Source organism: Poromitra crassiceps, assembly GCF_964638095.1.
Source record: "Poromitra crassiceps genome assembly, chromosome: 6".
In the NCBI taxonomy this organism is placed as follows: Eukaryota; Metazoa; Chordata; class Actinopteri; order Beryciformes; family Melamphaidae; genus Poromitra; species Poromitra crassiceps.
In genome coordinates, this window is record NC_139627.1 from 17362570 (window position 1) to 17390483 (window position 27914).

Below are 27914 nucleotides of genomic sequence, written 5' to 3' on the forward strand. Positions count from 1 at the left end.
GAAGCAACGCACAAGATACAGAAAGCAAAAAAAGAAAGGAAAATCACAAATAAATTCAATGGGTAAAGTTCAGTCCAAAGGCCTTCTACTGTTTGCCCTATGCCAGGGCTCCATCGAGTGCATCAGTCTGCACTCTGACCAGTTGGGAGATTTGATGCTTTGATGCTGATTTTGTGCCTGCTTGCTCCCGCAGATGCAGCTGGAAAAGCATCCCACTCAAACGAAGAAGCCCCCTTTTCCTAGTGGCGACCTCAGTGTGTGTGTGTGTGTGTGTGTGGGGGGGGGGTACTTTGCTAGAGGGACTTCGCTTGTTCTTGGCGTCACTTGGGGGGGGGGGGGGGGGGATACAACTAAAGGGAATAGTGGTTTATTGTCTTTTTACTCTATCTTCCCATTCAGTAAAGGAGTTGTGGTCATTGTAGTTTAATCTGCAGACTATATACAATAGTTTATTAGAGTAGTTAGATCTAAAACTGCTTATTCATTTTTCTATTTTGCTCTATTTCATAAAAAAAAAAAAAAAAAAAACTCATTTTCACTTAGAATTGCTGTATAAAGTCATGAGTAACTTACAAGGTGATGTGCTATAAGAGTTGTGAATGTTCCAGAGGTGTGTGTGAGCGAGTAGAGTCCCTTTCAGATACCACGCGACTTGCGCTGCACTTCTGACTAAGTTGTTTTCCTCGTCTCTATGGCAACGGGTATTCCTCACAGCACGCCGTGCTCAAAGTGTTCACCTAGCGCGCCGGCAGCTTCGCTCAATGCAGCGGAAAGCTGTCGTGGCGTGGAAATAACGGGTTTCAGAGCGCAGCGCCGCCATTGTTGCTTTGTAACTGAAAGGACCTTGTGTGTATGCGTGCGAGTGTGTGTGTGTGTGAAGGAGACTGAGACCTCGTCAAACCTAGAGCGGGAAATATGCGGATAAGGAAGTAGGCGAGAAATTGAAGAAGAAGAAGAAAAAAAGAGTGGGCATGGGGGTGGAGGGGGTATTTGGGAGGAGCAGGGAGAGTAGGCCTTGTGTAGATTAGTTGGTGGGCTGACTAAGATGGTGGTGTGGGGCATTGGAGGGTGATGGTGGGGGGATAGTAATCTTTGATTGGGGGTGTGCGATGGTGTTCAGATCTTGAGGTTCTTTAGAGTTTCTGCTCTCTTCTTCAGCAGATCTCCCACCTCTTGTAGCGAGCGCAGGTAACTGCTTTGCACCTTGTCCATAGCAGCCTTGGTAAACGAGCTTTCCTCCTGGGGAAAAAAAGGGCACACAAATGAAGGGAAGGGACGCTTCGGGCGATGAGAGAAAATCTGCGTCTGTAAAAGCACACCTACCTCTGTGGGTCCCTCCAAGGTGATACTGGCCAGGTTGAGGGCCGTCGCGCCGATCTCCTGCACCTTTATATGCTCCAACGCCTGGGTAAGCAGCTCCTGCAAGCTCCCCGTCAGCTCCTGGAACCCGCACACCACTGCCGGCTGGAGGACAGAGAAGCCATCAGTGGAGATGTACAAGGGGGGTAAAGCCCTCTAAGCGGCTGAGTTACGAGGTGTGTAAAGCTCTCTAATGCCTAGTTCAGACTAGACGCTCCGAGCCCTCGGCGAGGTGTTTTTGGAGCTCGGCGACAAACTCCCCCAGATCAGAGGCAAATCACGTTGGCTCGGCGCTCGCTTGTTAAGTGTGAACTGTTCAAAGACGCGAGCCGGGAGCTCCTCCCCCCCCCCCCCCCCCCCCGAGTGCTCGCCGACGAGTCACAGAGGTCCGACGGAGATCTAGCCTGCTAAATATCTGGTCGTGTCGGGAGAGCAGAGCGTAGTGAGGCAGACACGGCCGGGGCGATGGTCTGACGGAGGAAGTCATTCTTACAAATGGGTACAAACTGCTGTCCCACAACAACAAAACAAAGCTAAAAAGCATTTAAGTAGCTATGCAACTCTTAAGATGTTTACTAAGATCATTCTATTACCTATTTGACTTCATAAATCTGACCTAAAAACTCCAGATTACAAGACAAGACAGTTGTGTGGTGTCGGGTAGTGTGTAGCAGCCATAACCGGGTGCGCGGGTCCGTTCACTGTGGTTCTATCAGAGCTGCATTAGCTGTTGAGTCCATGGATGGGTGCATCTATCAAGCATATGAAAGGGTTAAAAACAAGGAAGTGTACCAGTGCCGTGTTGGTGTCCTTTTTCTTCTTCTTCTTCTTCTGTAGACTGGCCTTGAGTGGTCGGAGGACCTTCGCACAGTAACTAGCCATCCAGAAGACTATGCACACCGTCTATAGTGGATAACAACACGTTACTTGTCTATTGGTGGATAACAACATGTTCGCTTTAGTTCAGCAGTACAATGGCTGGCAGAGGGGCACCACAACATCACTGATACAGTATAATGCAGGGAGGAAATAAACAGAATACCTCAGTCACACGTGTCTCCCTATGTCTGGAAGACAGCACAGATGTCTCACCTCAACAAAGAAGACTAGGTTTTCTAATAAGAAGGGCCACGTTTTTAATCTGCTGTCTTTCATTTCCAATAAATCTCCTTTGCATTTATTCAGTATTTCTGGGGATACAAAGAGAGAGGAGAAAAGTGTAAGACAGGATAGACCCAGTGTTGGTCTATGATTTATTACTCTTGTTTTTGCTGACTGCGCTAGAAAGCAAGCAATCAAGCTGGGAACATACCTTGAAGCTGTACTACTAATGACTTGAAACTGTTACAGATCTGGGTTTGAAGCTCCGATGACTCGTCTGAAACAAAACACAACCGAAACCGGATGAACAACAGGTGAATCCAGATACCGTAGCGCGATTTCATGTCATTTCCATCTGTCCTCCTTACCGAGTCCAACGGTCTCCAGCTCCTGTAGATGGACAGACAGCTGGAGGGCAGCAACCTGGCACTGACAGCTCCCACTGGACAGGGCTGGAGCCAGGCGAGTGGAGGGGGGTCCCAGGAATGGATACTGCATCATACAAACATCATCATTTTCTACCTTACTGCATCATACAATCATCATCATTTTCTACCTTACTGCATCATACAATCATCATCATTTTCTACCTTGTCATCAATAATCAACCCATGTGTGAGCCACTTGAGGCTGGGCATCATTTGAACCTTTTTGGTACTGGTACGGGTTCCGGTTACCAAATCAGTACTATTTTCCCCAGCACTTTTTGATGCAAAGTGAGTAAACGCAGTGTACAGGGGAGTTTTTATTTTTAAGTTCAGCTTGCATGTGCAAGATAGAGTATATTTACACAATCTCTAGTATAGAGTATATTTACACAATCTCTAGTATAGAGATGGCCATGCCATATTGATTTTAAATGGTCCTGAACTGAACTGCAGGAAGAGAGATAAGACCCACACACATTTTTCCGGGAAGTAAAAGTAGCCGTTGTTTTTGCCAGAATAATGAAATTAGCCCACGCGCAGATGTCAGACTCTAGGAGGCAGAGCTTGCCTAGCATTCCATGGGTCTGACTTGTCCGGCTAATAGAGACAGTCGGCATGTGTGGGAACACCCACAAAATGTTATACGGCTGGCGCGCGAGTGGGGTAAAACCGCCCATATAGCCCAATGGGCTGACTCACCAAAGGAAGGTGCTGCGGCTCTACACTACAGGTTTGGGGGTTCTAGAGCAGAACACAAGACGTCTGTTCAGATGTGCGTTTACTGCGGTGGTCAAATCCCTGATCGTGTCTGCCTGGGCTGGGCTAGCAGCTAAATTCTAACTTTGCTGAATGGATAGAACGGGGGATTTACCCCACCCTGACCATGCCCCCAGCCAGGCTGAGCCAGCTATCCCGGCGTCTATGACGAGACATTGCCTCAACCTATAAGCCATTCATACCAAAATGAGTTGAAGCTCTGTTCTAGTTCAGTTTAGCAAGATGACTAAAAACAGAGAGGACGAGAGTCAGTCACCTGCACCGCGTCAATCCAGTGTTGTGCAAGTTTGTGTTGCGCATGAATATGCTCCTCTGTAAAGTCTCGTCACGGTTGGAGATTGGTTGAACCAGAACAATACAAAAGTATTGAAATTTGGCACCGGTTAACTCAGCGTGTTTCGACCCGATTTAGTCATTGCAAGAAAGTACTGACCTTTGGTACCCGGCCCTAATGTCACTCAACATCATCATGCACTGTGTCATTCAGAGGCAGGTTGCTAATGCCAAAGATGCTCATTTATTGACAATATTCAATATTATATGTGCATTTATTAAAATCAATCAAACGTACTTGTGTGCTTTTCTCTGCTATCTGAACTGCTGTCTGTAGAGTCTGGTCGAGCTGGGAGAGCAGGCTACTGAGGATGGAGGTCTTGTCTCCTACTCCATTTTCATTGGCTATCTGGGAGTTCTGCTGCGAGGGGGCGTGTCCCAGCAGGGCCAATGAGGCAAGGAGGCGCAGCGTTAGTGAGCGTATCCGCAGCCAAACGGACTCCTCCTCTAGAGACAGATGCCTGTGCTCCTCAGTCAAATGTCTGTGAAGGGAACAGGCACACCACAGATACGTTGAGGGAACAGGCACACCACAGATACGTTGAGGGAACAGCAACAGGGAACAGGCACACACGGATACGTTAAAGTTACAGCACTTTCTCACTGCGCACACGTGCTTTGTTCTTGCAAACATGTTGTGAAAATATGCACCGGTCTTTCGGGTCCCAGCTGGTCAGGACGGTCAGGTCTCTGTTGTCCCTCATGGTATCCCAGGGAATGTCATCCTCCTCTGGGGACAGACCCATGGCCTTCACACTCTCCTCCAAACTCAACACACTGGAAAAACACAAGAAGACACCACACACACATATGATAGGAATTCAGCTCTAGGGATCAGCGTCAAGTTAGCCTGGTAAAACCATCCTGATAAAGTGACCTCCCATTCTGGACATCCAGCCATTCACATCCATTTCCTGAAATTAGAATGTAATGGGTCCAATCAGGGACCAAGTCGTAGTCGACGTAGCCGCTGGCAAAACAGCAATGGTGTCTCTCGAAGCAAGGAGCGTTAAGGCTAATATTAGTGTGTAAGTGCAGTTATTGCAGAAATAGACTCAATAACAAGAATTAAACAAGAACAAAAGTACAGTGTGCACCAGCTGAGTTTCTCAGCAAAAGCCGTTTTCGCCGTTCTTCCCAGTGGTTTTGGATTGGATTTGGCAATGCTGATTGGCTGAAGGATTGGATTTGGCGATGTTGATTGGCTGAAGGAGTTGTCTGTACTCCCGTCCACTAAAATCAATGTGAGACTGATAAGTAGAGCCAAACAGAATGCAAGATCACGTTATCAGATGGTTTTACCAGGCTAAGTGTGTGTGTGTGTGTGTGTGTGTGTGCGTGCGTGCGTGCGTGCATTCTCACATGTCTGCCTCCAGGAATAGGTCCAGCAGCATCCTCTCCGTGCGGACCTGGGCAAAGTGCAGCGACTGGTTCAACCTGCTCCTGAGAGCAATGAACTCTGGGATCTTCTCAAACGCTCCGTACTTATATGCCTGGATGATATACTCTGAGGTCTGGTCAAAGCATACAAAGACAAAGACAAAGGAGGAAGTCAAGCAGGTAGAAGATGGAAACTAGTCAGTTTTGTAATGGAGAGAGAACTGAAGTACAAGAATAAATTAAAGAGGCGACGAAGAGGAAGGACAAAGTTAAAATATGAGCAAGTGATCCTGGCCTTTTAAAGCCTCTAAACTAGTGGAAATGACGTCTAGAAATGAGATGGACTTACATCTTTCTGGTTAGAGTGGAAAAACCTGAGGGAGAAATTACAGGACTGGGAGGCAGCAGCAAACTGACCCAATGACTCAGCATAGCGTGTTAACAGATACCTAAGGATAAGATCAATCAATCAATCAAATCAATCTAAGGATAAGAGAGGGCATATTTACACTCATAGATCTATTGCTAGTTATATGTTTGATGCTGCTCGGGTTTGAATGGAGGTACTGACCCGATGGTGTCGTGCTGCACATGCTTGGCATCCAGGCTGGAATAGAGGTCCACTACAGGCTCAAAGGCTCCGAGGCGACAGTAGAGCAGCAGCAGGAGCAGCTTGAACTGGGCGTTGGAGGGGCTGTGGGACAGACCCTCCTGGAGGACACCCAAACACTGCCACACCATATTCTCGTCCCCTACGACACACAGCGTTTACGCACACGTCAATCGTCAAAAAGACTGAGAGATGGAGGAAGAGAGAAGAGGAGAGAAAGACTCACCCGTTTCTTTCCATAGGTCGACGTAAACGTGAGCCGCCATCAGACAATACATGTCGGAAAACTGCAGCTCCGTCTTCAGGGCAGACTTCCCTATTGGAGACATGCAGAAATAAGAACATCCATCCATCTTGTATGCAGATGGTGGTGCTTAGATTTTGTTAGATCATGTTTACTCCTGGCATTAAAATGTGCTCTTTTTCACATAAGGAACGATTCCCCCCCCCCCCTCGGCTTTCACATGAGTAATGTTGTTCCATTCCTGGGCACAGTTACATATCTACAAACTCCGATACAGTAGGTGGTGGTATGCACCTAGTTGGTTTGCAATTGGCCACTAAACAAAGAAGAAGAGTAGGCTACACTTGACAAGTGGATTACTGCTATTTCTTTACAGTGTGACGACCAGTTATCCTACGGTTTAGACTTTTGTGATCGACAAGAGGTAAATATGAGTTTGTGTATGGTTTTCTATAATGTGAGTACCTTAAATGTTATAGTGTAAAAGCGAGTTGTGTTGCTAATCAGAAAAATTAGATAACCTTTGAATCCACCCACTCCACTGAGTTGACAATTCAGTCGGATATTGGTCCAAATGTAAAGCTAACGGTATGAAAGCAAAGGTAATGTCTATTATGCTAATGCTAACGGCTACTCTATTAATAATCAACAACGCGCTTTTACACTATACCATTAAAGGTAGCCACAGTATAGGAAACAATACATTCACTACTATTTACCTCTTGTAGATCATACAAGTTCAAACTACAGGAGAACTGCTCGTCACACTGTACTGTATAAATAGTCCACTTCCTGTTTTGGTACAGTTGTGTTGATGGGTTCCTTCCCTGAGCACGCCTGAACCGTTCCCAAGACCACCTTTTCAAGTCGGTCCGGGGCCGGTCCGTCGATCCGTTCCGGGTACGGAAGGCACAGAGTCAGAGTGCAGAGTGCATTTTACACCTGGATTTGATGCGTTTGCTCTACACAATCTGATGACCCAGGACACGTTAATGCCAGCCAGGTATATATGAAAAAAAGCATCTAAGAAAGCGAAAACGGATGCTCTTACCAAATCGTAGCCCGTGACGAAAGTGAGCTTTGAGCTCCACAATAAGCCGCAGTTTTCCGTCCGTGTCGAGAGAGTGCTGCAGTCCGAGCGCGCGGCTCAGCTGACACACACACAAATGTCTCTGTAGCGCTTTGGTATTCTCTGGAAAAGCAAATCCCTCGTCTCCCTCTTCCCCCAAGGGAACGGCTTCACCCAGCCGGTTAATGAACTAAGTGGGGAGGAAAAAAAGGGACATCACAACTTCAGTTCACAAGTAAGACCTCAGCGATATTGCAATATATCGATGTATGTGTTTTAACAATATTGCTATATGGATGTGTGTTTGAAAGATATTGCTATATGGATGTGTGTTTGAAAGATATTGCTATATGGATGTGTGTTTGAAAGATATTGCTATATGGATGTGTGTTTTACCTGAACGTGTTGGTCGGGGGAGAGCAGGTGCAGGTATATTTTGAGGTCGGTGATGCAGCAGGGTTTGTCGCCGAACGTCCCAAAGAACTGCACCATTAGCTCTAAGGGCTCACCTGTTCAACAGCAAATAACAGGTCGTCATGTAATAAGGCCCAAGAGCTGAGCCAATCACTGAACGCCTTCAAAGAAGATGGGCGTGTACTCATTTCACAATCTGAAATGTACCTAGCTCGCTTTCCTCAGTCAAGGCCCTTTCTCTCAGTCTGTGGATGAGTTCCAGACGGGCTAGGTAGGGGCCTCGGAGCGGACGAGACTCTTTGCCGTCCTCCCCCTTGATTCTGTCTTGCACAAATGTCATCACTTCTGCCACAGTATGATGTACTGAGCCCTCCGCACAGCTGGAGAGAGGGGAAGACACACGGGGCACAGGTTCAAATACAACGCTACATGTGTCATGTGACATTCTACAAGGTTGCCACATTTTCATGGATACAACGTCACGACTTTTCAAGGATCCACAATAGAATTTCTATGTCATGTGAGGCGGTGACTGAATCAATAGCAGGAATTACTACTACTGTACACTGGACACATAGGACACCCCTCTTTATATTTGAGTGCTTTAGAGTCACTGCATCACATTACATGGAAGCTATTGAAACTAAAAAGTATTCATATAAAACACAAGCAGCATTCAAATCCAATATAAAGAGGTGTGTTCTCTTTGTCCAGTGTAGTAGTAATGCAATCTGGTATTGATTTGGAGTCACTGCCTCACATTACATGGAAGCTATCGAAAACAGAAATTCTCCGTAAAAATATTATGTGGAAGGTTATCCACTGAGGATGACTGTATCAATTAATTTCGTTGCACACAATGATTTGACTAATTCCACGACTTTTCCAGGCCTGGAAAATGAGATTTAGAAATTCCATGACTTTCCCAGGTTTTACATGACCGTGGGAACCCTGAAAAATGGATCCCTGTAGGGAAAGTGTTTTCTCTTGCATCCCTCCACATGGAGGTCAGGTCAGGCTCAAAAGGAGCTGGTTGGGATTCAGCTGTCTTGCTCAAGGACACCTCGGCAGGGTAAATGCCTTAGTTGTCTTGAAGATGGTCCATCTAAAGCAGTGGTTCTCAAATGGGGGTCTGCGGACCCCCAGGGTTCCGTGGCATTTTGCCAGGGGGTCCGCGAAAAGGTTTCAGGTAAAAAAAAAAAAAAATCTACATGTTACTTATTCCTTCTCAAACTATCTTGGCTGTCATTGATTGTGTTGCATAGTGGTTTTCTGTACTGTTGACAAATTGTGATATTGTAAGTCGCTTTGGACAAAACAAAAGCGTCTGCTAAATGACGTAATGTAAATGTAATGTAATAAAAAAAAATATATATATATATTTTTTTTTGCAAAATCTTCATAGCTCAACGAAAATAGTTTATGCTTTAAATCTAAAATGGTTCATGGATTACATTCTAATAACAAACCTATCAAATTAAAAGTCAAGCACGTTACCGTGGAAACAATTAAGCTTAGCTCAAAATCACAAATCAGAATGAGGGGGTCCCCGGTATAGTTTCTATCTTGTAAGCGGTCCTTGGCTGAAAAACATTTGAGAACCTCTGATCTAAAGCATGGCTGACCACGCTCAGTTTTGTTTTTCGGTTTTGAAAGAAAACAATCACGGCCAATATTACTGTCTTTCAGAGTGTGGCGGGCTCATTTTTAAAGCTAGCTTGATTATACTTTTGTCATATGATACTAGAAGACCTATTTTAGTTTTAGAATGTAGATTGTCTATAAATTAATATAATTTCAAATAACATTTATTTTTGGCCCACGACCATCCATCCAGATTAATTTTGAACCTTCATAGGAAATAATTTGCGCACCTCTAAGGCCACTCCTGCCACCCCACAGCTGCATTTATTAAAAAAGAACCTCTGCACTCACTGTTCTCCTTCTGGTGGGCTCCACGACTGATCTATCAGGTGAAAGAGGGCATCAAAGTTATTTTTGTTTTGTCTGGGTTTGTTCGTTTTTGTGTGTTGATGTTATAACAAAATGGAGAAAAGATAACTAAATTCTAAGCCGCATATTATCGCTGTTGTTCTTGTGAAAAATGAAAAATACGATTGCTTGATTATGTACCTATGCAGACTGTACCCTGCTTTGCAATAAAGAATATGCAAAAATAAATAAATACACACATCTACTGATTAGATCATGTATTCAGCTGCATCCATAAAGTATAACTACTCATGGTCAAATATGTAAATCAGGAAGTTCCACAACCCCGTTTTTCCATAATCCGATTTTATGGAGTTTTGTACATATTGATTTGTTGATTATTTTCCCTTTACAGGAAACCAGAGAATTTTGGAAATACTGTATGTTTTATCTCACAGTTTCACATGTGGTAGGAATGGCAAATTTGTCCATGTCATATACTGTATGGCGGTTTTGCATGTTTGTCTTAGCTTGATACCAGAGTGAATTGTCAACTCGTTACACTATTTCATTCTGCAGCTTGGTGGAGTGGGCAGATTCGAAGGTCTACAATTCAGTAAGGAGGTAGAAGTATTCATGAATGCAATAAATCACTATTTGCTTCACAAATTACAGTTACAGTTGTAACCGATGTGTTAGATGATGTCATACCGACATCTCATAAATGCGAACCCTGCGAACCCTGACTCTATTCGTTCACCGGCAACCCTCTCATTACTGTCTCGCCGGTATTTTTGACATCATGAATCTTTGTTTGGAGAGTGGTATTTGGAAAAACCCGTTTCTAGCCTACCTCGATGAGGTTAGGGGGTGACGGATGACTCGCCTGGCTGGTCCCTTGCGTGGGATCTCAGGCACACTATCTCTCACGAGCACATAAGCCCATTATGCGGCTGGTAGTCACGTTGTAATGTTGAATTCCGATGATATATGTACCCTATGTTTTTTGTTCCTGTGTCTGAGCGTGTTTCTTTGTCCTGTCTGTGCATCGTTATGAAAAATCGAAAATAAAATGGGGAAAAAAAGAATGTAAATTGTCTATAAAATAATATAATTGAATGTCATTTCAAATAACATCAACATTTATTTTTGGCCCACGACCATCCATCCAGATTCATTTGGGCCCTTCATAGGAAAGAATTTGGGCACCTCTAAGGCCACTCCTGCCACCCCCACACAGCTGCATTTATGAAACAAAGAACCTCTGCACTCACTGTTCTCCTTCTGGTGGGCTCCACGACTGATCTATCAGGTGAAAGAGGGCATCAAAGTAGGCGGGATAGAATTGCCAATCATCAGGACTGGAAAGAGAGACACGTGTTTGCATCTATTATCTGTACAACAGTCATAGTTAATAGAGAGGCAAAGTGGAACGTCACTTCCTGCTTCAGCAGGACTTGACACTGTACCAGAGATTTTCATCCGCCATTTATTTTCCCATACACATTTCGTAAAATGCTTATAAAATAGTTGTACTTCGTCGAACCAAACGGTTCAGCTAACGCTATAATCGGGAGAGACCATAGCACATTTCACTCGGACCAAAACTTTAAAAAAAAAACATTGAAAAAATATTTTCTTTAAACCCGCATTTCTTTTACGTTTTGGTCCCAGTGAAATGTTATGTGATCTCTCCTGTTTCAAAAATATATCTGTACCGTTTGGTTTGAACCAGTAAAACTATTTTTATATGCATTTTACGAAATGTGTATGGGAAAATAAATGGCGGATGAAAATCTCTGGTACAGTGCTGAAGCAGGAAGTAGGCGGTCACTTTGCCTCTCTATGCTTGACAAGTATGAATGGAGGATGTTCTCAGAAGGTGTCTTCTCAGACAGGCGTGAGCTCGCACGCACTTTTTGAGTAGCAGCTTGTGGGCCAGGGCGTTGCACTCCGGCCAGCGCTGTAGTCGCTGGTAGAGCATCATACACTTGTTCTCTCTGCTCTGTAACTCGCTGGTCAGTTTCGCTGTGGGGAAGACGCAGTAACACAGTGAGGAGAAGAGCTACATACCAGAAATTACACAACCAATAGACATTTTTCAGAACAATCAGACACACACTACGACGGCACACACACACCTACCCCCAAGTGGGCCCCTGATCACTTCGAGAGCCTCTACACCCTTTCCCAAGCGCTCCAGGATCATAAAGTACAGTTGCACCTAGAGTGACAAGTGCAGAGTAAATACCACAAGCAATGTTATCACCATTAAGCTTCTTTGCACAAATGGTTAACAGTACGAATCAGGGTGTCTGCAAGTTTCATCAACTTAAATTAGGATGAAATATAAAACCAATTTCATTATCAGATTATATAGTCTTCATGACAGCACTAATTGAAAAACAGTACACCAAGAAACAGATTCCCCCCTTCCCCCCCCCCGAAAAATTTAACTGAAGAATGCTATATTTTAATTGGGGGGGGGGGGGGGGGGGGGGGGGGAGTTCAGTTGAGTTTAGGAGGAGGTATTGAGTTTGTGTGTGGGGGGGGGGGGTTGTTGGTGAGGCCCTAGACATACCAGACTACTCACCTCGGCCTCCGCTTCAATCTTGTCCTCCCTGACCATCTTCTCCACCATGCGTTCAGCCAGAGGCAGGAACATGGTCTGGGCCAGCTTCTCATCTTGTGCTGAAATGGCCTACAGCAGGTGCAGAGAGCAAACACAACAGAGCATCATTCAAGTGCAGTTCTTCATTATTATAACAGTATTTCAGGAGTGCCAAAGTGTGTGTGTGTGTGTGTGTGTGTACAGACGAGGGCTGTGTTGCAAAAGCCCGCCCATACCTGCATCACCAGACTTGTGACATACCTGCATCACCAGACTCGTGACATACCTGCATCACCAGACTCGTGACATACCTGCATCACCAGACTCGTGACATACCTGCATCACCAGACTCGTGACATACCTGCATCACCAGACTCGTGACATACCTGCATCACCAGACTCATGACAGACCAGAAGTAATACGGATTCATACCTACATCACCAGACTTGTGACATGCGTGACGAACCTGCATCACCAGACTCATGACGTACCTGCATCACCAGACTCATGACATACCTGCATCACCAGACTCATGACAGACCAGAAGGAATACGGATTCATACCTACATCACCAGACTTATGACATACCTGCATCACCAGACTCATGACATACCTGCATCACCAGACTCATGACAGACCAGAAAGAATACGGATTCATACCTACATCACCAGACTCATGAGTCATGACATGCATGCATCACCAGACTCATGACAGACCAGAAGGAATACGGATTCATACCTACATCACCAGACTTATGACATACCTGCATCACCAGAGTCATGACATACCTGCATCACCAGACTCATGACAGACCAGAAGGAATACGGATTCATACCTACATCACTAGACTTATGACATACCTGCATCACCAGACTCATGACAGACCAGAAGGAATACGGATTCATACCTACATCACCAGACATATGACATACCTGCATCACCAGAGTCATGACAGACCAGAAGTAATACGGATTCATACATCACCAGACTCGTGACATGCGTGACATACCTGCATCACCAGACTCATGACAGACCAGAAGTAATACGGATTCATACCTACATCACCAGACTCATGACATACCTGCATCACCAGACTCGTGACAGACCAGAAGTAATACGGATTCATACCTTCATCACCAGACCAGGGATTCCGCTAGGCTTTTTTCTGGCCGGCCAATGCAGCCGGTAACATTCCAGAATTCCGGCCTCATAGAATATTTACCGGCCAAGTCAAAATGTATTGAAAAAAGATCCATGTAATCATTTTTTAAATACATAACATATTTTTAGCAAACAAAATCTTAATTTTAAAATAATTTTTGTTGGCGTTTATTTCAAAATAATTATCTATGCAGTGCCTGGGGTCTGTGCTTGCAGTGCAAAGCGAGCGAGCCTCACCACTCGTTAAGTAATTAATTCGGTTGGGGTTTGAATTTACGTTCAGAAATAACATTTAAACAGCAATAAAACACAAAAAACAAAGGCTATGATCCAATAATCCAACAAATGTATTCATGTCATCATGTGATAATCGACTTTCAGCTGCGATATAAGGGCGTCTCTACTCGACTTGGTGCCTTTATCAGTGTGCTGTTTCATGGCACTTTGCTGTGGCGTTAGATGAGCAGCGGATGTGTGGTCGCTGCAGTCACTGTGCTCTCTAAGTGCAGATGCTTTCAGATTGATAGAGCCTTTGGTGAAGGCGTTTTTCTTACCCGCCTTTTCACAGATGCTGCAGAACATTTTATCTTTTCCGTCCACATTTTCACATCTAACCCTAACCCATGGGAACTTCTCCTGCCATTCTGAGTTAAATCGTTTGTCTTTTTTTGCCTTTGGCGGCGGCGGCCGCAGTCTATCTTCTGTTTCTTCTTCTTCTTCTTCTTCTTCAGGAGGAGTAGCAGGTCTTTCTGGCCTCAGCTGAAGTACTTGCACCATCATCATTACATTTAAAAAAGAACTTGCCCAGCGATGTCTGCTTTGCCATTTCGATCTCTTCAAGTCAAAGCGCTGTCGGCCGCCCGCGGGACTGATGCTGCAGTGTGCGGCTTTTGAATGGCACACTACAGTTAAAGAGACAGCGTCTGCTAGATTTTTCCTTTTTTCACCAAACACTCCACATAACAGTGGGGTGAAAAAAAAAAAAAAGTAGATATTAGAGCTGCCACGATTAATCGATTAGTTGATCGACAGAAAATTAATTGACAACTATTTTGATAATCGATTAATCGTTTTATGAGAAAAGGTCTAAATTCTCTGATTCCAGCTTCTTAAATGTGAATATTTTCTGGTTTCTTTACTCCTGTATGACAGTAAACTGATATTATCTTTGAGTTGTGGACAAAACAAGACATTTCTAATCGATTAATCGAGAAAATAATTGACAGATTAATCGATTATGAAGATAATAGTTAGTGGCAGCCCTAATATATATATATATATATATATATATATATATATATATATATATATATATATATATATATATATATATATATATATTTATTTATTTCCAACCGGCCAATTGAGCCGGCGACCTCTTAATTTACTGGCCCACAGGAATAAATACCGGCTAAAAGCCGGCAATTGCCAGCTAACAGAATCCCTGCACCAGACTCATGACAGACCAGAAGTAATACGGATTCATACCTACATCACCAGACTCATGACATACAGTACCTACATCAACAGACTCATGACATACCTGCATCACCAGACTCATGACATACCTGCATCAACAGACTCATGACATACCTGCATCACCAGACTCATGACATACCTGCATCACCAGACTCATGACATACCTGCATCACCAGACTCATGACAGACCAGAAGTAATACGGATTCTTGGGGACGATTTTATAGAGGGCCATTCCCGCCTATAAGGACAAAGATGTACACACTAATTAGTAAGGTACAGATGTTGTCGGTCATAAACATCCCTTTCATTATTCTGCGGACACATGGACTGCATTCAAATTCTCTTTTTGGTTAGGAAGGTTCCTAACCGAGTTAAATGACCCGGAAGTACATCAGTGGCAGCTATGATTAGACTGGTGTGAATTCTCTAAATCCTAAGGAAAGGGGCTTCAATGCTCCCTGACTTAGCTCCTTTAGCATAATGATAAACTCAATCTAAAATAGGTCTTCTAGTTTCATATGGTAAATGTATCATCAAGCTAGCTTTAAAAACGAGCCCGCCACAGCCTCTGAAAAACAGTCATGTTGGCCGTAGTTTCCCCCCCCCTTTCAAAACCATGGAGGGCCAAAACAAACGGAGCGTGGGCCAAGTTTGGCCCGCGGACCTCACATTGATCAGCCATGCTCTATGATGCTCGCTCACCTGCTGCATCTTCTTGTACTCTCCGACACGAGCGTAAGCCATGAAGAGGTGAGAGTGATACTCCTCACTACTAGGGACCTTCTTCACCGCAGCCTCGTACAGCTTGGTTACCAACTCCGCTGTAACAACAGACAAAACAATACACACTAGGGATGTCGAACGATAACCGTTTAACCGATAATCGACCGTTTCAACATTAACCGATTAATACTATCAGTTAAATGGTTAAAAAATATATTGCACGTGCCCTTTAACACGTGCTATGCCATGTGGGTGGGCGACGCAAATGCAAGTAAAATTTCACCGGTTGCATCAGTGGGGAAGTGCCTCATAATCATGTTGTTTCCCTGCATAGTGCATTAGTGCATTGATCATTGTGGTTGATAGTAGGGATGTCACAATATATCGTCCCACAATATATTGCGATATCAAAACGTGACAATATGTATCGTTGAGATGAAATCTCATATCGTGAGAAAAAGAAGCTGAACATGGTGGCACTGATCTGCATCTGATTGCATGCTCGCTCTCCCTTTCATTGCTTTGTTTGAACAGACGAGGGACGTTACAGACACGGAGGATGAAAATGGTGAAATTACCGTAAATTCCGGACTATAAGGCGCACCGGTGTATAAGCCGCACCTGCAAAGTTGACTGTTTTTTTACATATATAAGCCGCGGGTGTTTTAATGGTATTTTTTTTTTTTTATGTTTAATTACCATATGTAAGGGTTCATGCACAGAGGGGATTGTCAGGAAAGAGATGGCTGTTTGAGGAAGCTCCCATTTATTAACATTTCAACAAAACAACATAACACAACACCACCTGTGTTGTTTTTTACAGTGCACACAGTGTCCGCGGTGTGGTGAAAAGAGGGCAAGAGAGGAAATTAAAACAGAAGTGGATTTATAGTTAGAAAGAGTGCTAAAAAAGAGAGATTTTTTTTTTTTTTTTTTGGAAAAAATCCATAGATAAGCCGCACCGTTATATAAGACGCAGGGGCCAAAAAAGGCCAAAAAACGGGGAAAAAGCCGCGGCTTATAGTCCGGAATTTACGGTACTCAAATTAGCGTGGAGGATGTCCCCTCAACTTACAAATCGATCGCAAAAAAATATTGTTAAAATATCGTATCGTTATCGTGAACCCAATATCGTGTATCATATTGTATCGTGAACTGAGTGTATTGTGACACCCCATAGTAAAACATTACTTTTTCTTCACTCTCTCACTCCCTCTCTGCACACGCACGCATACGCGCGCACTGACTGATGAAACACGCAAAACAATTTTTACTGTAGTTTTTACCTTGTTCCAAAGATGCAGACATGAAGCGGTCCAATTGCCGATTGAAAAATATCAATTAACGTTGCTCTCTACCATCAGCACATGCCAGTTCGGAGAAATTGTTTCACAACGAGAGACGGATTGTTTTGAAACTTTTTAAGCCCACCCGTTATTTTACACGGGCGAAAGCGCACCAGGAGCATTCTGATGCGCGTCAAACTGCCTTGACGCCTGTCTCTCTCTCTCTGTGCTTGCAAACAGCTCTCACGGCACTTCAAAAATAGCAAGCATGTAAAATATAAAGCTACACTACACTATAGCAAGACTGTCTGAGTGAGAATGCTCTTCTAAACACATCGGCTACTAATATATAATTATTTCTCTGCATCTCATGATGAGATTAGATCGGTAAACAGTTTGGACAGACTGCTTCATTTGTTCATTCTCCCGAGTCCCGCGGCTGTGTGCGGACTTGCTGCACTCGTCATGTCGTGCAGCCGGACACACAGAGAGCATACAGTATAGCCACCTACAGCCCTCGTCGCAGATAAAGAGAGAGAGGGAGAAGGGTGGAGAGAGAAGCAAACTATTTTTTGCAGATCTCAAAAGCAGGTAAACCACTGTTGAATTAGTGAGAATGTCAGAATGATGTCAGAAGGAGCGAGCAATGAGCGCTTCGTCAGTGCGCCCTGCAGCCTGGAGGCTTGGGGCTGGGTGTCGTGATGTGCTCTTCAAAGTGGAAATTCGTTCAATTAGCAACACGTTTCGTTCTGAGCTTTTAAAATTGGTTTCTGCTGGTTTTATTAGACTATTTCCGACACCTGCAGTAAGATAATTCATTTGAGAATTGTGAGCGCGAGTATGGGTTTTTTCCTCCGTATTTCCCCCTTCTGCAATGCGTGCAGCTCTATCATAGCCTATCATCATAGCCTATCGGAGGAATGTTTTTGTTTAGTGTGCTGGAGGATTCAACTTGTCTTCGTTTTGTTAATGTGTTTTTTCTGCTTGTAGATGTAAAAATAAACACTTTCTAATGGAAATAATCAAGCATTTGTTGTGGTAATTGTTTAATGGGGCACAGACAGTCAAATAACGCATTTTAATCTTCTCGGTTAACCGACCAATTGTCGGCTAATGAGGGTCGGTTGTCGGTCAAGAAATTTTTTCATTTTTCGACATCCCTAATACACACATTCCAATAACGTCACCAGCCTTTCACAACAGTGTGTGTGTGAGTGAGTGAGTGAGTGAGTGAGTGTGTGTGTGTGTGTGTGTGTGTGTGTGTGTGTGTGTGTGTGTGTGTGTGTGTACTCACGGCGGTGCATCTCTCGGTACAGTATGGTCAGAGCCTGTAGTGAGTTGTCATCGGTGGGCTCTAGCGTGGCCACCTCCTGGGCCAAAGTGAAAGCCTCATCCTGCTTCCCAGTCCTTTGCAGACCGATGGCCTTTAGGACCTGGGAGGAGAGAGAGGACGGCGGACAGAGAGAGAAAGAGACAGAGACAAACAACTGTAAGAGGAGTCAACACGATACTACTACACTTACCACCTACAAATAAAGTCAGCTCACAGGTAATATATACTACATAAATAGTATATAGGTGCATTTATGCATTATACATTTGGCCATAATTTTCAACTGCTAGTTTTACAGCATCTTCTGTATGGCTATGTACCTGCCAAACAGCCTTTTTGAAATGTCTTAATGTTGTAACCATCACATGTGCTATTCTTGGACGCTTGGATGTTGGAGGAGAGAGGGGTATGTGATGTCACTGAGATTAGTGACATCAAGTGGGAACATCCTCCCACCGCAGTTTCAGAGAATGTAAACAGTGCTTGCCTTCTTCTGATGTTATTCCTTCTGTGTTAGCAAAGCACGACACTGCCGTCTAGTGTTTCAGTGGTCTATGCGCAGAACCATAACTGCTCGCACCGCCGTAGGCATCTACGCCGTAGCTATGGCAAGTATATAATTGGGTCTTATGTTCCGGCATCCCAGAAACACCCTGCTGTCAACACTGACCAGAGCTACACTCATTTCCATGAGCCTGTATGTAGACTTCACAACATGGCTTGAAACAGCCGGGTCAGCAGTTCACAAACCAACAGTAGCACAGGGCTGGGTATTGGCAAGGACCTCACGATACGATGCATATCACGATACATGGTTCACGATCACGATACGATTGTATCACGATATATTGCAATACTACAATGTAGAGTTTCACATTTTCTGTAAATGATGAAGCCCAGGTAGTGTAATAATATCTACATCACATTCAATGTTTCCCCTATGCATTCAGCTGTGGCAGCTGAATTACACTGTAAAAAACAACACCTATAGAGACACTGCATGTAATAGGCCACGCCCATCACAGGGGAAAAGCTCCGTTCATTTCCACACACCAGCGTAATAATCTTCCTTGAATTAAACATAGCTAAAAGCTGCTGTGTGGTGGGCTGCGCAGACAACAAATGTAAAAAATCGCCAGTTAAAGTTTTTTCTTTTTACCTTTATTTAACCAGGCAGGTCAATTGAGAACCAGTTCTCATTTACAGTGACGACCTGGCCAAGAGGCAGCATAAAAGGCAAATAGAAAACAAATGAACATAAAGAAAAACATAGAAACAAATAATACAATTATACACATCATACCAATCCTAAAAGAGAGTAATATTTACAATAATTACGGTGACATATTAAAAAGTAAATGGCTAAAAACAATAAGGACATATATGAAGAAGCAGATGGCTAAAAGCAAGTGCTATGATCTTGTACTATTGATTGTAGTGAGTTTTTGAAAGAGGAGAGCAGAATGAGTGAGTTAAGTTTTAAGGTCCGTTGCAGATGATTCAGTCATCTGCAGCAGAAAACTGAAAAGAGGAACAACCAAAGGAGGTACAGGCTTTGGGTATGAGGAGATTGATGGAGCTACTGGAACGCAGACTGCGTTTTGTGTTGTGGATATTAAGAAGTGACTGTAGATATGGAGTTTTACCTATAAGAGTTTTGTAAATGAATAAAAATCAGTGAGTTTGTGTGCAAGAATGGAGTGAATGCCAGTTCAGCAGAGAATACAGGCAGCAGTGGTGAGTGTTAAATGAAGATCCAGTCACAAAGCGGATAGCAGCATGGTAAATAACATCCAGTTTGTGAAGGAGACTTTTTGAGGCAAACCTGTAGGCTACATCACCATAATCCAGAATTGGGAGCACTGACATTTTAACCAGAAGCTGTTTTGCAAAACGTGTAAAGGAAGATTTGTTACGGTAAAGAAAACCAATACGAGATTTGACCTTTGTGAGCAGAACATTTATGTGAGTTTCAAAAGAGAGTTTGCTGTCAAGCCAAATACCGAGATACTTGTAGCTTTCGACACAATCAATCTCCGAGCCATCCAAGGCGGAAATTTTGAAGGGACACTCAACCTGTGGTAGATTTCTGTTAAAAACCATGCATTTAGTTTTATTTGTGTTTAAAACCAAATGGAGACTGGAGAAAGCACGTTGGATGCTATTGAAACTGGCCTGCAATGAAGACAGTGCGGTAGTCGGGGAGGAACTAGATGTATAAATAATGGTGTCAGCATATAGATGTACGGTACATTTGTACTCCTGAGCAAAACAAGGAAGCCATTTAGAATTGGCGAGAAGAAAAATGTGGATCTAGCTGTCAAGGAAGTAAGTTGGAGTGTTCATCTTCCGTATATACGATATTTTTGTGCAACACGCAACCATGCACGCGACATAGAACGCCAGGATTGGGGGGGCGGGGGGGTTCTGTTTTCCCCCGTCTTGGGCATGGCTTCTGAATGATGACGCGTTACGCAGTGTCTCTATAGCAATATTATAGGAATACTGTAGATCCCTAGTGCCAAATACAATGGTATTGACTGTATCTTCTACTAGACAACACAGGACTAGGCAGGGCGCACTTTGCAAACAAAATTTAAAAAAATGTGTGCAAAAGAAAATCCTTGCATGCACACTTCACCCCTGCTGCTACAACTCCATCCTAGGGGGAAACACTGACATTATATTGATAACTCAGTGGACAAACTGCTAAGTCTGACTACATAATTACAGCAATACTGTGGCAGAGAAGAGTGTATGGCTACTACCCACTCCTATCATAGCTATGCCATAATAAAGATATACAAGTCCCGTCTCAGTCACAAGGTACAGTAAGTCTTCCATGCTTTGAGGCTTTGGGTCAGAGCTACTGGCTGCTCTGTTCACCTGTTTCAGAAGCTGCTGGAGAACCTTGGTGGCCTGACCTCCTGACCCCCGACTATGAATCTCCAACTCGGTGAGTAAACTAGCAGTGGGTGTGTCTACAAATCCACGGTGCCCTACATCCACGGGGTGCCCCTGGGCTTTCTAGCGTCGTCGTTCAGCCTCAACTACATCAGTGAATATAAGCTTCTTAATTTGATCTGCCTCATCTACTGCAGTAAGCTCTACAAAGTGAACAGTGCGCTGAGCATCGACGCGGGTGCTGGCCATCTCTGGTGGGACTGCTAGCCCTGTCTCAATAATAGTGTTTATATATCATAAAGTAATAATTCATAATATAATCAATTTGTCTTCAAGTGCAAAGCCAATGCGATGCTTACTGTAGGACTAGTTTGCTGTTCATTTACCCCCAGTTGCTGCTGCTGCTAGGTAAACACTTTTAATGTTGCCGTGTGAAGCACCTTTGGGCAGGACGAGTGTAACATCCTGACAGGATGTTTCAGGGTGTTTCTGTTTCTGAACAGAGAACATGTGGGCTCTTTCTTCACCTGGACACTGGTTGAGGTTGCGTTTCTGAACAGAGAACGTGTGGGCTCTTTCTTCACCTGGACACTGGTTGAGGTTGTGTTTCTGAACAGAGAACCTGTGGGCTCTTTCGTCACCTGGACACTGGTTGAGGTTGTGTTTCTGAACAGAGAACCTGTGGGCTCTTTCGTCACCTGGACACTGGTTGAGGTTGCGTTTCTGAACAGAGAACCTGTGGGCTCTTTCTTCACCTGGACACTGGTTGAGGTTGCGTTTCTGAACAGAGAACATGTGGGCTCTTTCTTCACCTGGACACTGGTTGAGGTTGCGTTTCTGAACAGAGAACCTGTGGGCTCTTTCGTCACCTGGACACTGGTTGAGGTTGTGTTTCTGAACAGAGAACCTGTGGGCTCTTTCGTCACCTGGACACTGGTTGAGGTTGCGTTTCTGAACAGAGAACATGTGGGCTCTTTCTTCACCTGGACACTGGTTGAGGTTGTGTTTCTGAACAGAGAACCTGTGGGCTCTTTCGTCACCTGGACACTGGTTGAGGTTGTGTTTCTGAACAGAGAACCTGTGGGCTCTTTCGTCACCTGGACACTGGTTGAGGTTGTGTTTCTGAACAGAGAACCTGTGGGCTCTTTCGTCACCTGGACACTGGTTGAGGTTGTGTTTCTGAACAGAGAACCTGTGGGCTCTTTCGTCACCTGGACACTGGTTGAGGTTGCGTTTCTGAACAGAGAACATGTGGGCTCTTTCTTCACCTGGACACTGGTTGAGGTTGTGTTTCTGAACAGAGAACCTGTGGGCTCTTTCGTCACCTGGACACTGGTTGAGGTTGTGTTTCTGAACAGAGAACCTGTGGGCTCTTTCGTCACCTGGACACTGGTTGAGGTTGTGTTTCTGAACAGAGAACGTGTGGGCTCTTTCTTCACCTGGACACTGGTTGAGGTTGTGTTTCTGAACAGAGAACCTGTGGGCTCTTTCGTCACCTGGACACTGGTTGAGGTTGTGTTTCTGAACAGAGAACCTGTGGGCTCTTTCGTCACCTGGACACTGGTTGAGGTTGTGTTTCTGAACAGAGAACGTGTGGGCTCTTTCTTCACCTGGACACTGGTTGAGGTTGCGTTTCTGAACAGAGAACATGTGGGCTCTTTCTTCACCTGGACACTGGTTGAGGTTGTGTTTCTGAACAGAGAACCTGTGGGCTCTTTCGTCACCTGGACACTGGTTGAGGTTGTGTTTCTGAACAGAGAACATGTGGGCTCTTTCGTCACCTGGACACTGGTTGAGGTTGTGTTTCTGAACAGAGAACCTGTGGGCTCTTTCATCACCTGGACACTGGTTGAGGTTGTGTTTCTGAACAGAGAACGTGTGGGCTCTTTCTTCACCTGGACACTGGTTGAGGTTGTGGGCTGATGGCAGCACATTTTTCCAATAATGAAGCTAATCCAAAATGCCTCTACATTCCAGAGCTTTTCCGATCACGCTTCTTATTCTCGACGGATTGTGAGGATGTGGCTTCCCCCTTCTTGCACATCGAGGTATAGAGACGGATTGTGAGGATGTGGCTTCCCCCTTCTTGCACATAGAGGTATAGAGACGGATTTAACTTTGACAAGATAAACATTCTAACTTGCCCCTAGCTTACGTCCTGTTGCAGGGTTTGCTAATGCAATAGGCTGACAGGAAATAAGACAGGTTTCAAGCTGTTCCCTAGCAACACAATTCCGTGAAAACTGCCTATACTCAACGACTTCCCATACAGTGCTACACTGCTTGCCATTTCCTTACAAATGAGCCAATTCTGTCTATTCTCTCCAGTGTCTAATATGGGTATCTCTTACATGGCCAATGGCCACACCTGCCTATAGGTAGGCCTAAATGTGACATCTTCTGCCTATAGGTAGGCCTAAATGTTAAAGAAAATACTTCACTGACACTTCACTGTGAGCAGGAAAGCAAAACTTTGTAGTCATGACAGCAAAACAGTGTAGTTAGTTACAGTACCTAGCAGTGTAGTAGTACAGTGAATTATTAGCCTGGTAAACCAGTCGGTCACGTGAACTCACATTTCATTTCGTCTGGCCTGAAGCTTTCACCCAGTGCTTGCATGGGCGGGAGTAGTTGCGTTGACAGACAAACGCCTTCAGACAGTCAGCGTAACAAAACGTTGTGTGTTGTTCAGTGCAGAGCCAGCCACTTTAGCATGTAGCAACATTAGCAAGCTAGCGAGCGAAGTAGCGTTACGGCTGATTTTTATTGTCACTCCGTAGTAGAAGTACGCACGTGTGAAATTCTTATGCTGTAGGCTCCATTCCAGGCAAGGTGCAGTAGGTAAATAGGTGCAAAATCACAGCAAACACAATCACAACAATAGGGCAATATAGTTAACTTCCAGTCGGAAGAATAGCAAAACGTCTTTACCGCCGAGAAACTCTGCAAGTGCATACTCTTGCTCTTGTTTAATTGTTGTTATTGAGTCTATTTCTGCAATAACTTCACTTATGGCTGTGTTTATGCTAACGTTACTGCTAGTGAAACTGCCCGTTTGCTACAGCGTCGGGCTGTATCATCAACTATGACAGTTCGTCCCTGATTGGCCAACTTGCGCTGTCAATCAGAGAGGGCACTGAGCGCAGTCGCTGATTGGCTCATCCACTTTGCAGTTTCTGCTAAAACCCTCCCAGGGCTTGAGGCCAGACGGTGCCGCAGAACGAAATGAAATGTGAGTTCACGTGACCGGCTGGTTTACCAGGCTAGTGAATTATACCTATTTAGGCACTTTGAACAATGCTCAACAATCATGATTAGTCCTGTAACACTCTCACTCACAGACAGAGACAGAGCGAGACTGCTGCAGCTGCAGGGACATCAAAAGTGACAATAGGTAAAACTGTCTTGATACACTTAGTGGCGCTGAAATACCACGTGGTAAAATGACAGAGCAGGGCCTCTGGGTGTGTCCCACAGTTACAATGCTCTGACTTTGAATTCATGCTACTTCCACATTCCATAAGGAATGTTTATGCCAAGGTCACTTTGAAGTGTTGAAGCGAACTCTGTGATCATCTGACAGATGCTTTTTTTTTTTTTTTCTTCCCCCCCCCCCGATTTTTTATCCCATTTTAGTGCTCATTTGAATTACTCAATCCTGGTTGCTACTCCATCCTCTGCCGATCTGGGGAGAGCCGAGACTGATTCCATGCTTCCTCCGAGACATGGGCAGTCAAGTCAGCCGCTTCTTTTCACCTGCCAGAGGAAGCTTCACCGGTAGGACATAGCACGTGGGAGGTTCACGCTATTCCAACCAGTTCCCCTCCCTCTGAACAGGCGCCCTTAACGATCAGAGGAGGAACCACATAAGCAACCAGGATGTTGCATGTTTTTGTGAAGGGGGTTCCTATATGAAGGAGACCCCCGGGAGGCACGGGGAGAACATGCAAACTCCACACAGAAAGGCCCTTTTGCCGACCCCACCCGGGCGGTGGGCACTCGAGGACATGCGGACGGGCACGCATTCCTTCAGTGTTCACATCGGTCCAGGTGGGAATCGAACCCACGACCTTCGAGCTGTGAGGCGATAGTGCTTACCACTGCACTACCGTACCTCCCGTCATCTGACAGATGCTTGACAAGTGTTTTCTTTTCGACCAATGATAAAGGCAGATTTGAGGTTCCCAAAATGGCAGCTAGATGTGTTTTATCATGGAGCCGACTACCGGTGCTTCTTGACAGCAGGGTGGTTACAGTCTGGTAACCAGAAGGTCACAGCTTTGATCCCCACAGCAGCCGATGTGTCCATCCCTGCCAAAGTGCCCTTGAGCAAACTGCTGTGCGCCGACTGTGAAATGTGTGCATGTATGCCTATATCTGAAAGGAATATGCAAACAGATTCCAATATAGGTGAGTAACTGGTCAGGGAGACACGCCAGTTACTCATCTTGTTTACGTTGGTCTTTCATGCAAAACCGAGTTGGTGGAAGGAGGATACATTGCCGTTGATACATTCTTTTTGTATTTAGAGATCCATGTAAAATCATGCCAACAGTGGCCCAATGCTTCATAGAATAGTAACAAAACTGAACTAAAGCAACTTACCTTGGCACAGTGCAGGTCCTTATGCTTTTTCAGCAGTTTATCTGCCTGCTGAATTGCCATCTTATTGTTGCCATTATCAAGGTAATCTGGGAAAACATGAGGGTCAAGCTGATTACACTGATCAGGATGTTTGTTAACTATTAGATTTGAATAAATACATCGTGCATGTTTATACGGTGTTCAATATACAAGTACAATAGTGTGAGCTGTCATATATGGTAGTCAAAAGTGTATTAATGTGTATCTGAAATGCCTGGTGAAAGCAATGTGCGCACACACAGAGACACACACCTCAGTCCAGGCTCTTCAGGACAGCTGGGTGCCAAAATTAACTGTGCCAGACTACATTGTGATTATGTCATGTCTATTCTCTCCATTCAAACTGTGCAACTTTGTTGAAACATAACAGATGAATGACACGTTGATAAAAGCCTGGATACATGCAGACCCTTTATCACTGAAGTCCAGGGTTGACAGGTTGACAGGCAACGTTTGCTGCTGCCAAAGCCAAACTACATTAGCCTGAAACAGAATGTGAGGCGAAAACTATATTGAGACTGCGGCAGTGGATAGGGAAATTAGGCTACTAACGTTACATGATGGCTAGTCCAGATTTATCTCTCGCTAGTGTTTAGTATACTTTTTTTTTTTACTGCATTACTGCTGCAGATCATCAGTCATGAATCAAAGTCACACTCTGACCCATGGCAACAGTCTGGACAACAGGACCAGGTACTGTGAGTTCTGGTGAAAGTTCAGTCAGTGCAAAGCTATACAGAGCGGCTTGTAGAAACACCCAAGAGGGGCAAAGCCTCGCAGTTCTTAACACAAATATGAAGACATCTCCTGAATCTACATTAACGTTACAATTTGTATTCATTCAGAGCTGTAACGTGACACACATACAGGACCGTGAGCTGTGACAGCCAGGTCCAAGAAAGCTAGCTAACGTTGGCTAGCAAGCTACCAAGTTAGCTTGTATCATTGTCCTTAAACAGGTATGAACGTACGGTTAGCTGTAAGCTAGCTACTAAACAGGGTTACTGTTTTAGACTACACAGACAGCTAAGTTAACGTTAGTCACAACATAAATACAGGACAACCCGCACAAATAAACAACTTTCGTTCCCCTCCCTCACATGCATGCAGTTGCAGCATGCCCATAACGTTACTGACTGGCTAACACAGACTACTAGCTAACAAGCGTTAGCTTAGTTAGCAAGCTGTCAAATAGCTAGCGTTAGCAAAGGAGACAACACTTTTGTCTTTGGGAATGATCCTAACCGGACGACAAATCTCTGAAGCAGTCAATGATGTAACACCACCAAGACTATCTACAAGGTTAGATGGAGAGATTGACGGGTTCTTCCAGGGAGCTTTGGCAGTATGGGCCGTGCCTGGCTCTGTGGCACACCGGTTTAGGTGCACTGTCATTGGGCGCTGCAGGCAGCAGAGTCCGGGGCTGAGGCTGGAGCCTGGGGCCGCAGGGCTGCCCTCTGACTCCAAGATCACCTATTGTCAGCACATGCTCCGGGATACAGCACCACGACCTTTACCGAACCTCCAAACGGACCAAAATCTATGATTTCCCATTGAATCCTTACCGTATATGGGTCTGAGTCGCCTGTCGTTGGGATCTTGCACATGGCCTCTCGCCGCCATGGTGGAGTTTACCTGGGTAAATGTTCAGACATGCGTAGTCTAGGCTGCCTCTAGTGATTAAACGATTATTTTTTTATTTTTGCTTTAGACACAATACACTGTATTTTTCGGTATGAACAAGCATGTCCGAATATGCATTGTAACCTGCGTGAATCATAAAACTACAGCCCTCCTATTTTAATATTAAAAGATAGAGATTAGAGATACAGGGCGCCAGGGGCGGACTTAAGTTATTTGGGGGCCGCAGTAAATAGCAAGAATGCCCCCCCCAATGAGAATGTGAACATCAATGGGAGAAGTATAGCCTGACAGACTAATCATGGTGGTCATGACCCAATATTAAAAAAAAAAAATTGTAACAAAAAGATGGGTGTTCTTCAATAGTAAATTTACAAATAACTTTACATGAGTTCTATTCTTGTCTTTTGTGGAGCCCTCTGGCTGCAAGGGCCCAAGGCAGTCACCTCCCTTTGCCTAATGGTAAGACCACCACTGATTAG

The 27914-nt window shown here is 44.5% G+C and overlaps 1 protein-coding gene across 1 annotated transcript; it reads right to left on the reverse strand.

The window, feature by feature from the left end:
* Nucleotides 1-409: 409 nt before the first annotated feature.
* naa25 (N-alpha-acetyltransferase 25, NatB auxiliary subunit) lies at nt 410-27414 on the reverse strand (the record flags this gene model as incomplete). The annotated part of the gene is made up of 25 exons (XM_083638939.1): nt 410-1239; nt 1324-1464; nt 2152-2262; nt 2452-2549; nt 2672-2737; nt 2829-2952; nt 4237-4480; nt 4650-4775; nt 5361-5512; nt 5728-5827; nt 5950-6130; nt 6215-6304; nt 7284-7491; nt 7698-7810; nt 7923-8095; nt 10922-11008; nt 11564-11675; nt 11793-11871; nt 12241-12348; nt 12645-12681; nt 15102-15139; nt 15604-15722; nt 18205-18343; nt 25753-25838; nt 27357-27414. The coding sequence occupies 25 exons, from the start codon at nt 27412-27414 to the stop codon at nt 1117-1119; spliced, it is 2913 nt and encodes a 970-aa protein (XP_083495065.1). The 3' UTR covers nt 410-1116.
* Between the last annotated feature and the right edge of the window lie 500 nt (nt 27415-27914).